The 11,442-nt window shown below is 45.4% G+C and overlaps 1 protein-coding gene across 1 annotated transcript in view; it reads left to right on the forward strand.

Annotated features, from left to right (window-relative positions):
* UBC (ubiquitin C) overlaps nt 1–329 on the forward strand; it is a 1,503-nt gene extending 1,174 nt beyond the window's left edge. Inside the window, exon 2 of the mRNA XM_042780590.1 lies at nt 200–329. Within this exon, the coding sequence (XP_042636524.1) occupies nt 200–329 (130 nt within the window). The remainder of the gene's footprint in view (nt 1–199) is intronic.
* The last annotated feature ends 11,113 nt before the right edge of the window (nt 330–11,442 follow it).

Below are 11,442 nucleotides of genomic sequence, written 5' to 3' on the forward strand. Positions count from 1 at the left end.
ATGGACGTACCCTGTCTGACTACAACATCCAGAAAGAGTCCACTCTGCATCTGGTCCTCCGTCTGAGAGGGGGAATGCAGATCTTCGTGAAGACCCTGACCGGTAAGACAATCACCCTTGAAGTAGAGCCTAGTGACACCATTGAGAATGTCAAGGCAAAGATCCAAGATAAGGAAGGCATCCCTCCTGACCAGCAGAGGTTGATCTTTGCTGGGAAACAGCTGGAAGATGGACGTACCCTGTCTGACTACAACATCCAGAAAGAGTCCACTCTGCACTTGGTCCTGCGCTTGAGGGGAGGTGTCTGTGTTGTTTCCCCTCTCTTTTAAGCGTTCAAGAGATATCTTTGCACTTCTCTTTCAATAAAGTTGTTGCATTCCCAAATTGTGTTTATTTTTAGTGCTAAGTGGGGTTCTTTTGGGGGCTTGGTTGGGCTTTTGGGGTATTAGGGTGGTAGTTTAAAGTTTACCAAGTGTTTCAGTGGGGGCCATGAGGGTGAAATACATTGTTGGCCCTTGAAACATGACCATGATACAGAAAGTAGATGGTAGAAATAACTATTTACTTGGGAGCTTTTTTTATTTATACACTTAAATGTAAATCTACTTCTAAGCTGTTGACAATGTGATTCGAGGGTGGTGAGAGGTTCCTGAGAATGGGGGAAAGTTATCTGGAAGACCAGTGAAAAAGGTAAGTAAAGGGCCTTGGAGTGGTGGGAGGGAGCTACAGAAAATCAGCTTTTAGGTATGTAGGCAGCTGTACATACCGAGGTGTATAGAAAGCCATGATTTGTTATTTTAAGGATGTGGTGAGTCACACTAAAAATACACTAAAGTTTACATAGGTATTGGGTAAATAGAAACTGAGAGCCTTTAGTTGGAAAGTTCTAATCATTACCACATGCGGTTGTCCAGGATGGCCGCCAGGGGGCCGCCAGGGGGCGCAAACTTGATCCTTTAGAAGTTGGTGTGATTACATGTAAAAGATTTGTAGTTTATTATGAAAATTTAGGAGTAGAAGTTAGGTGAGCAATTCATTAGACTTTTTGTCACCAGTTAACATGAGTAGCATTTGCCTTTATGAGTCAACATTTAAAAGCAAAGTGGTGCTGGTTAGAAATTAGATTTTTACATCATACCTAGGACCAGAGTTGAGTATGAACAGGGATAGTTTTCACCAAAGAGCTCCCCACTCCACCCCATAACCTGCTGTTGATCTTGCCGTGTATGGTAATGTTTGAAAATGTCCTTGTTTTAGAATGTAATAAGGAACCTTAAGAACCATCTGAGGAATAGTTACACAAATTCATTAATGATGTTTGGCCACAACTGGCACATGGGGTCTGCGCACATTATCAAACATAAACTAGGAACTCTCCTTGTCAGTGCACTAGGGAGGGTTTGTGGGAGGTAGTGAATTGTCAGGAGTAGCAAACACCTATCAGTTAATTCTAGGCATTGCAAACTTTAAAATGAGTGAACAGTATTTGAAAAGATCCAGAAGTTGCGTACAAGTGGTTCATAATGTGGGTACATTTCAGGGGTACAGCTGGGGGTGTGGCAGAGAACTGCTCTTGGCACTGGAACATCTGAGCAGCAGTCTAGTCAGCTCTGGGTGGTGTAGGGGTTGAGGGTGGGGATGTTTAATTGGAAACTGAAGAACATCCTTGGCTCCTTTAAAGTACCTTATGTTCAAGGGTACTAAAGGTTTTGGGAGGCAATTAAAGAGGCAATACAAGCTGGTTTACCGAGTTGCATGTAAGCTCACTGACAGGAATATACTTCATGTGTATACAGATGGATTCTTTTGGACTTGTGTGATAAATACATATGCGCCTAGGAAAATAGGGCCATTCTTAACATGTTTTTCAGTCTTTGTTTTTTGACTAGGCATTTAGGGACATATTTCCATGTCAATACATCTAGCTCTATCTTTTAAGTACTCTAGCTAGTATTCCATTGTACGCATGGTTCAGTTTATTTAGCCTGTCTGCTAAACATTTGTTTCCAGGTTTTTGCTGTTACTATGCTGCTGCAAAGTACTTCCTTAAACATACGTCTTTTCTATAAGAACACATAGGCTTCTGTGTATACTAATACAGACTTATAGCCACATTTTGTAGGTAGATAACTAGAATTGTAACTGCTAAGTTAAAGGAATCACTACCACTATATTTTTACTTGTAAAAATGTAAAATGGGGTGGAAAAGAACTTGACATGCAAAATTTGCTTTTATGAAATTCTATTGAAAGCATGCTTTGTGTAAAGATTTTTAAGGGATAGTACAAGGTGTTTTTTTTTCCATAAAATTTTGGGGATAATTAAAAACAATCTTAGATGTTTCTTAATTGCATTGCTCCGTGATACTGTTCTAATTTAATTGAATAGGCCGTACTTCTCACACATTTCAAACATTTAAAAAGTGTACTACAGTATATAAAGAAAAATATCCCAACACTGTCCCCCCATCCACCCAGTTTCCCTGCACTAAGACAAGCTTTTCAAAATTTCTCTATGCATAGATGAGCAACTACTAATGCATACTACAAATAATCCTTCACACAAAAATGTAGGATACTGGTGTATACAGTCTATTCCTGCACCTTTTATCACTTTCTGTGTTCTATGGTTTTGACAGAGTTCTAACATCCTTTCATTTTGTATAAAGGGAAAGACTTTGTATTATTAAGAATAAAGAACCGTCAGTGCAACCCAATTCCTGATGAACATTTAGAGGACCATCTGACAAATGCCAGCATGTCAGGAATATGGTGATGCAAACAAGCGAGAACGTTTCTGCCATCAAGGGGTCCTCCGTAGCTGGAGCACCAAGATGGTAGACGTGTTCAGCTTCATTGAGAGGTGGTTAAAGCAAACCCATTGTCATTGAGTCTATCCGACTCAGAATGATCATATAGGACAGAGTAGAAGTTAATTACAAGAGTTGCCAAGGCTGTCAGTCTCTAGGGAAGCAGACTGCCTCTTCTTCCTACAGAACGGCTGGTGGGTTCTAACCGCCCACCACACTTACCCAAAAAGAAACTTAGTGCCATGGAGTCATTTCCGACTCACAGGACCCCTCCTTGGGATTCCAAGGATTGCCCAAGAGTGGCTGGCTGGTGGGTTTGAACCACCATCTGGTTAGCAGTCAAATGCCTTAGGCACTACACCATCAGAGCTCTGCCTCACTTAACAGGGGTATGTTATTCAGAGAATGGCAGGTTAAAGGATTCAGACATCTTAATGTGCAGTGCTTATATCTGCCCGAAGAGGGGGCTACTGGGACAGACGTTGGCTTTAGTTGTGAAGCCTGCAGCACCCCCCAGCGGTTGTGACTTAGCAGACAGTTTGCTTTTACCTCTTGGTTCCTTCCAAAGGCTTGTTTACGCATCAGTAAAGGTAAAAATGAAAAAAATACCATCTTTTCTTTACTGGCCCCCCATGCCTTCCACCTTCTTTCTCTGCCTAGAATGAGCTGCTCTCCTGGTCTGGAAGGCTCTCTGTCTCCATCCCACCTGCAGTTACTCCAGAACACCTATTGTAAGCAGCCTTGTTCGGTGAAGGCCTTCCTCAGCTCAGTGTTCATCAGTGCCCTCTCCTTTGCGTGTCCTACCTGCTGGCCAAACAGTTTCTTTTTCTCATATTCTCCCTGCCATTTTCCACGTCCTTCCTCCACTCAAGCTGTCCCCTCTTTCTAAAATGCCACCACCCCAATTCAACAATTAAAATCCTACCCAATGTCAGGATCTAATTCAAAGATTTCACAAAGCCTGCCTCAACCGTCCCAACTGGAAACCACATCTTCCCTGAAAGCTCATAGTTCTATTTTGTATTGCAGCTCTTTGTTCAAAGCCTGCGTTCCATGCCTTTATGTGATAATAACCCCTAATTACCCAATGCAGCAGGAGCTATTTGAGACTGTCCAGTAGAGTGGGAGGGGCTTGGGATCCGACTAGTGATCGGATGCTCAGGAGAGGCCTTTCTGAGAAATTTTTTAAGCTGAGTCCTGAAAGTTGAGCCAGAGGTAGCTTTGCAAGAGGTGAGGTAGCAGAAAGTTGTCCAGGAGCCCTGGCACTGGGGAAGAATTTGGCTTATTTGAGAAACAGAAAAGAGACCAGCAGGAAAATAAAGTGTAACAAGCAAGTGGAGATGGGGCTGGAGGGCTTTGAACAAATACTGAATTCGTGGTGTGGAGTAGGGCCCAGGCAAGAGCGTCTGAAATGGTCTCCTATGCATGTTTCACGGCCAGGACTGGGAACTACTGTTCTGAAGCATTGTTATTATTTGTATGGACAGGATGCTTTTTAACTGAACCAGTGCTTACAGACAGTACTGAGGAACAGGGAGCTGGGAATGCTAAAAATTAACAAATGTTACCACTGCCAGTTACTGTTAGGGATCTTATTTTTAGTGAATGTGATTATCCGTCTCCTGAGAGCTTTACTGAACCCCTAGGCCAATCAGTTAGGATGCTTCCAGTTATCAGAAAATGCAACCCAGCTGGCCTAAGCAACAGGGAACTAGATTCTCTTGATAAGGAGCAGTCAGAGCTTGGTCCGGTTCAGCCTTCACTGTTCTGATTCCCTAGACTGGGACTTCTTCCGGTGTGTGGCCTTTTTTGGCTCAGGTTGGCAGCCAGATGGTAGGAAGTTCCAGCCATCACATACCCAGGGCAAGTGGAGGGGCTGCTATTTCTTGTGACTCTTAGCAAAACCCAACTAGGTGCCGTCAAGTTGATTCTGACGGCAAGCCCGTGCGTCCTAAGGTAGAACTGGGCCCCACAGGGTTTTCGTCGGCTGCAATCTTTTGGAAGGAAAACATCAGGCCTTTCACCAAGGCGTCTCTGGGTGGGCTCAAACCTCCAGCCTTTCGTTAGTAGCCAAGCACTTACCCATTCGTGTCACCCAGGGACTCTGTGACTTTCATGAGGAGTGTGGTCATTAAGGTTGTGTGCCAACTGGGCTGGGCCATGATTTCGAGTGGCTGGCAGCTGGATGTAGTTAGTCCCCAGGATGAGACTGGCCGTGGTATAGTCACCTCCATGGTGGAAGCTGCTGTGAGCAGATTCAGTTGAAGGGGAATTGGCTCCTGCATTTGGCCCCTCATCATCTCCAGTTCCTGGACTTGAACTGGTGGCCTGCTGCGTTGCCTACTGATCTTGGGATTGCGGCTTTCGCAGACCACGAGCCAACAACCTGCCATTCTATTTGCTGATCTTGGATTCATCAGTTTTAGCAGCCAGCAGCTGCGTGAGTCAAGAGCTTGGCCTGGAAGGCAGAGATGACGCCCACAGTGAAGGGGCCTCCGCCTAGCCCCTGGAGCCTGCTGTCTGAACTTAGTCTTCCCCTAGAACCAGCTCTCTGAATCCGGCCTTTAGCCTCCTAATCTGTGAGAGAATAAATTCCTGGTTATTGAAGCCATTCACCTGTGCTGTTTCTGTCACAGCAGCCCTGGAGGAGGAAGACACGTGGCCAGGGGGCCTTTCCAGAAGCTCCCTCAAGCAGTCTTGACTCATTGACCAGATTGGCTCCCATGTTCATTCTTTTTGTTGTTGAGGTTATGTAAGTCTTTCTTATTTTTATTTTTAGTTCTTATTGCTATATGAGTCTGAATTGACTTGACAGCAGTGGCTTCAGGTTTGGATTTATTGCTATTTTTCCTTTCATAGTTAGAACAAAAGTTTTAAGACAGGAAACAGATCAGGACACACATCTCTCTGCCTCAGAGAAGGTCACAGGATAACAGGACATATTTATAAACTGTCAAATGGATCTTAAGATGTGGAGCAAACCTCGAACCTCGGGGAGCAAAGGATGAGGTCCAGGAGGAGAAACTACTGCAGGGCAATGACCCGTGTGAAGGTGGCGGGGCAGGCGCACGCAGGGAGGGTGGCTCGGGCCTCCGTGGTGCCAGTGTTTGAAGCTCTGCGTTTCCGCCAAAGCCCATCAGACAAGTATTCTCCCCGTGTTGCCTGCGACTGGCTCTGGGAAGTCCATTCTCACTCGTTTCCCACCATCCTCCGGTGTTGTCGGGGAGGAGTGGGGTGGGGTCAGAGGTATGCTTCCACTGCCCACAAACCTGTGCTCCTGGAGACTCTGCCAGGGTCTCCTTGCCTGCCTTTGCATGTCTTCTCTGGGCTGGTACACTTCTCAGGTACCCAGGCTCTTTCCTTAGCTCCCCAAATTGCAGCCAAGGCCAGACTGTGGAGATTTTTTTTTTTTTTTTTAGCCCAACCTAAGAGCAATACAAGGAAATCGCAGTGTGGAGAAGGATGCTGCTGACATTAGTCCCCCCGCCCTGGGAGACCTGATAGGCACTCTTTCCCCTTGGCTCCAACCTAACATCCTTCCTGGTCTCAGGAGGGGATACTTCTGGCTACATCCCCTACACCTGGAGCCAAACCCCACGCCTTTCTCTGGAGTCCTGGGTAAGGAAAAGAAATGAATCCCCTACTCAGACAACATCAGCATGGCCTCCCAGAGACACAGTCCGACCCACAGTGAAGACCAAGTTTGCATTCGTTTGCTGGCATATTGACATCTTCTTCTTCAAATTTCATTCCAGAATAGAACTTTGGCTTTTCTTTTGGGCCCAGGCACTCACTGAAGTATTGTTTGAAACAAGAGTCACCTTTCCACAGTGATGTGTTCGAAACCTGTTGAAAGCTTTAACACCGTAGCATCCATGTGCTTCCCAGCATTGCAGTGTTTGCCAGGGATAGAATGGGAGGCCGGTGGGGGGCCCAGGCTAGACGTGCTGCTCTTCTGGGGCTAGGGTCACCATCCCTGAGTCAAAGCACAACTGAGGTTCTGTAAGGAACGGAGGGCAGGTGAGATGGTTGCAGAGTAGGTACCTCCTCCACCTGTGCTCGCTATCACTAACTGTAAGTATCTGCTGTATTAGTTATATATTATTATGCCACATAACAAATCACCCCAAAACTTAGCACCCTACACCCAAAGATTCTGTGGGTCTGCAGTTCGAGAATGGCTTAGTTGGTGGTTCAGTCTCCTTGGAAGGTGTGACTGGGGCTGGAGCATCTCTTGCCAAGATGGCTCCTCTGCATGGCTGGCGTGATGCTGACTGTTGGTACCTCTCAATAGGGCTGCTTGAGTGACCTCCAGATGTGGCCGCTGGCTTCCTGTGGTGCAGTGAATCACTTTTATGTGACCTTTTTCCGCCATCGTCTTGTAACTCCCACCAAAAGATTGGGTGGACTATGCAAATAAGTTGCATGTGGCCCACCAGGGGATTAGACAGCTTGCTAATAATGCAAATAAAGTGCATGGCACCCTTGTGGGGGTGGGAGCATTCAAATAAAGCGTATGGAACCCTAACAAGAAGGTTGGTCATTTTTGTCATCCTACTAGGCTTAACAACAAGATCTAGGCTTAACATGAACCATCCTAGAGGTGCCAAAGGAGTTCTGGTGGTGCAGTGCCTAAGGCACTTGACTGCTAACCAGAAGGCTGGCGGTTCAAACCCACCAGCCACTCCCTGGAAGGAAGGTTGGGCAATCTACTTCTGTAGTGATACTGCCTCGAAAAGCCAAGGAGGGGTTGTTATGAGTCGACTCGATAACAGTGAATTTTTTTTTTCCATTAGAATTAAAACAATTATTCTTAGAAAATAATGCCTGTAAAACTTTACAATAGAATGGAATGAGCAGTGCGTTTTCCTTTTCCTTTCTGCCAGCCTCCTTCCCCCACTATTACCAGTGCCCTGCAAGTCCTTCTAGACCCTCTATGTGTTTGAAAGCCTATTATGTGCCCTTTGTTCACACATAAAAGTGTACTGTACACAGGGTTTCTACCTTACCTGGTTCTCTTAAAATTGTAATTTGACAATAATGTTCTAATAAATGCAGGCAGTGCCTGGGTTAAGGATGAGCTCTGTCCCTAAGTCTGTCTTTAAGTCGAATTTGTAAGTCCAAACAGTTAGATACGGTTCTTATCCAACATCAGTTAGTCAGGTGTTTGTCTTATTATATAATATACTTTTCAATACATAAAAAAAAAAAAATTTTAAAAAACCTCCAGCTATACTAAAACATCTTTACCATAATAATATAATAATGATAATAATAATACTAATAATGTTTTAAGGCATATCACAAAGTGTCACCCATTTGTTATTTTGAACCATGGTGTGCACTTTGAATTTTTAGTATCATAGGCTTTACAGGGCTTGCTTCATGACTGTGGGTTGCATGTAGGTGGGACATTCATAACCCAGGAACCACTTGTACATAAAGATCTGTCTTATTCTTGTTCCCAGTTGCAAATTATTTAATTGGGTAGGTCCACTCTGCCTTCCACCTTAGCTACTAATCACATGTAGCTATCTAAATTCAAATTAACTAAAATTAATTCCTCAGTTTCAGTAGGTACATTTCATAAGCTCCAAAGAAACATGGGGTCATGGGCTGTTGTACTGGACAGCACAGATACAGGACATGAGCATCGTAGCAGAAAATATTTTTGCATGGCACTGGTGCAGATGGGCCATCATTTAGTTAAATTATGCCCAACTGTTGGAGGTTAAGCTGCTTGCAGTATTTTGCCACTCTAACACAGCAGTGTTGATGAACACAGCAGGGACTGTTCTACTGAGATCTTTGCCCATGTATATCTGAAAGATAAATTTCTGGAGCTGAACTTGCTGGGTCAAAGGTTTTGCCAAATTCCCCTCCAAGAGGTTATGCAAATTTATATTCCGGCAGTCAACATTACCTGCTTCCTCACATCCTAGCCGACACAGGCGCTTCTCAAACGTAATCTTTGCTGATTTAACAGGTAAATAATCAGATCTCATGATTGTTTTAATTGAAGAATTCTTCTCAATCTCCCCAGACACAGTAAGGAGCCCAGTCATGACTCCACTTGACAAAACTACTTCCCACACGAAGAACCTTTCCGGAGCCCCTTTGTGGCTCAGCTGGGGACTTTGTCCTCCGGGAGGGTAGGTAATGCTGCGACCGATTGCTTCATCTGTCATTTGGACCGTGGCGTTGCTAATTATTAGCTATGCTGGATCCAGAGTGAAAGGCGAAACTGGATTATTAAGTGCCAAAAGCTGTGACAAACTATAAGACTGGCTGGCTGTCACCTCTTGAAAAAAATTTTTCGTATGTTTCCCATTGGTCACTTAGTTAAATGTCAAGTGATTGGACAACTTGTGCATTCATCTGCCCCTCAGCCCTCAGAGGCTGACTGACTGATTCAATCTGGGGATGCAAACTCCGTGGACAGCAGAGCCAAGGGGCTGCTAACTCAGCCTGGGCATGAAATAGGCAAATGTATAGAGAGCAGAGCTTGTGAGTGGTTATCAGTGGGGAGGGCGAGGGAGCGGGGAGTCAGCGCTTAGGGGGCACCGTTTCCATTGACGAGGGTGGAAGAGTCGGGAAAGTCCAGTGGTGGTGGGCGCCCAGTGTGGTGGGTATAACCAGTGCCACTGAGCTGTGCATGGAAAACTTTTTGAATTGGCAAATGGTTTGTCATATATATTTCTACCACAATTTTTTAAAGTACATTAAAAAAAAAAAAAGGATGGGTGCAGTAGGGAGGCATAGAAAAGTGTTTGGGAAAGATGGGGGTAGGGGACAGAAAACCCTGTAAAGTCTCCCATCTGGGAAGTGTTTTCATTATTGCCTAGAAGATGAACCAGAGTGTCAGGAAGGTTTTGGTCCACACACTCAAGAATGGGACAGGGTGAGGTGGGGACTATGAAAAGGGGTCTGGTGAAAAGTTATGAAGTCTAACTTGAAAGCCATATTGATCTGTTAGCTGTGCTTGAGTGGACGTCTTGGCGCCCCAGTTCTCTCCAAGGCTGCCATGAAAACTTCACCAGCCACAAGGGGCAGTGAGGAGATGGTTAACCACAAAAAGCCAACAAAACCCACTGCCATAGAGTTGATTCCAGGACAGAGTAGAGCGTAGAGTTTCCAAGGCTGTGGTCCTTACGGAAGCAGACTGCCACATTTGGTGGGTCTGAACTGCTTACCTTTCAGTTCGGAGCTGAACATCTTAACACCTGCACCACCAGGGCTCCTTCTCTTACAGTTTAAATCAAGCCATACCCAATGCCATGGAGTCAGTTCCTACCCATAGCAACCCTACAGGAAAGAGCAGAACTGCCTCATAGGGTTTCCAATGCTGGGGTCTTTATGGAAGCAGACTGCCACATCTTCTCTCCGGTAGAGTGGTGTAAAGGTCGGCAGCTGAGCGCTTAACCATTGTGCCACCGGGGCTCCTAACGTTTCTGTAGCCACCACGGGGACAGAGTGAAGGAGAGCAGGCCCACACACCCATCCTTTTCCTTCGTTCCCTTCTCTTTCCCGTCTTCCCCACTCTCTCTCTCTCCCTCCTTCCATCCCTTCCCTTTTTCTGGTGGTGAAATCCACAAAATATCAAATGTCCCACTTGGAAGTGGCGCATCAGTGCAACTTAGCACATTCACAAAGCTGTACAAATGCCAGCTCTCACTAGTTGCACAACTTTTGCATCACCCCCCAAAGAAGCAATGGGCCCAACAGCGATCACTCTCCATTCTCCCTTTCTGCTTCCCAAGCTCCTGGCAGCCATAGTCTACTTCCTGTCTCTGTAGATTTGCCTATTCTGCACTATTCACATAAACGCAGTCCCATAACGTGTGGCCCTTTGGGCCTGGCCTTTTTCGCTAGCATAATGCTTTCAAGATTCACTCTCGTTGTAGCACGTATCAGAACTTCATTCCTTTTTTTTTTTTAACTGTTTATTGTGATTTGGGTGAAAGTTTACAGAGCAATTCTGTTCTCTGTTTAATAGTGGATACAGATTTTGTTTCATGACACTGATTGCATTCCCCACAATGGAGTAACTCTCTCTACTTCCTCTCTTTGATTACCTTTTCCCTGCCCTCTGAGTTTTCTCCCTGCGCAAATGCTGTCCTTCTCATCTCCCATAGTTGATTGTCCTAAAGAGTGCCCCTCCCTGGTATAATTGCCTATTGTTTGGCTGAAAGTTAAGGCATGGAAGTGAGTTCAATTCCAGGCCCAAAGGGTGACTAGGGGCCATGGTTTTGGGGGTTTCACCAGTCTCTATCAGACCACTTAACCTGTTTTTTTTATGAGTTTCAGTTTTCTTCCCTATTTTTGCCCCCCTCTATCCAGGACCTCCTTGGGAGCTCTGGTAGCGTAGTGCCTAAGACACTTGTCTGCTAACCAGAAGGCTGGTGGTTCAAACCTACCAGCCACTCCTCAGAAGGAAGATGGGGCAATCTACTTCCATAGTGATACCGCCTCAGAAACCCAAGGAGGAGTTGCTATGAGTCGGGTTGACTCGACAGCACATAACAACAACAACAACATCCAGGATCTCCGATTTTGATCCCTTTCTGAGTGGTTGGCAGTGGGGGCTGGGCACCATCTAGTTCTTCTGATCTCAGGGTCCTGTAGGCTGAGGT

The sequence above is a fragment of the Orycteropus afer genome, unplaced genomic scaffold (assembly GCF_000298275.1).
Source record: "Orycteropus afer afer isolate SDZICR_OR568_19922 unplaced genomic scaffold, OryAfe1.0 scaffold00048, whole genome shotgun sequence".
Classification (NCBI taxonomy): Eukaryota; Metazoa; Chordata; class Mammalia; order Tubulidentata; family Orycteropodidae; genus Orycteropus; species Orycteropus afer.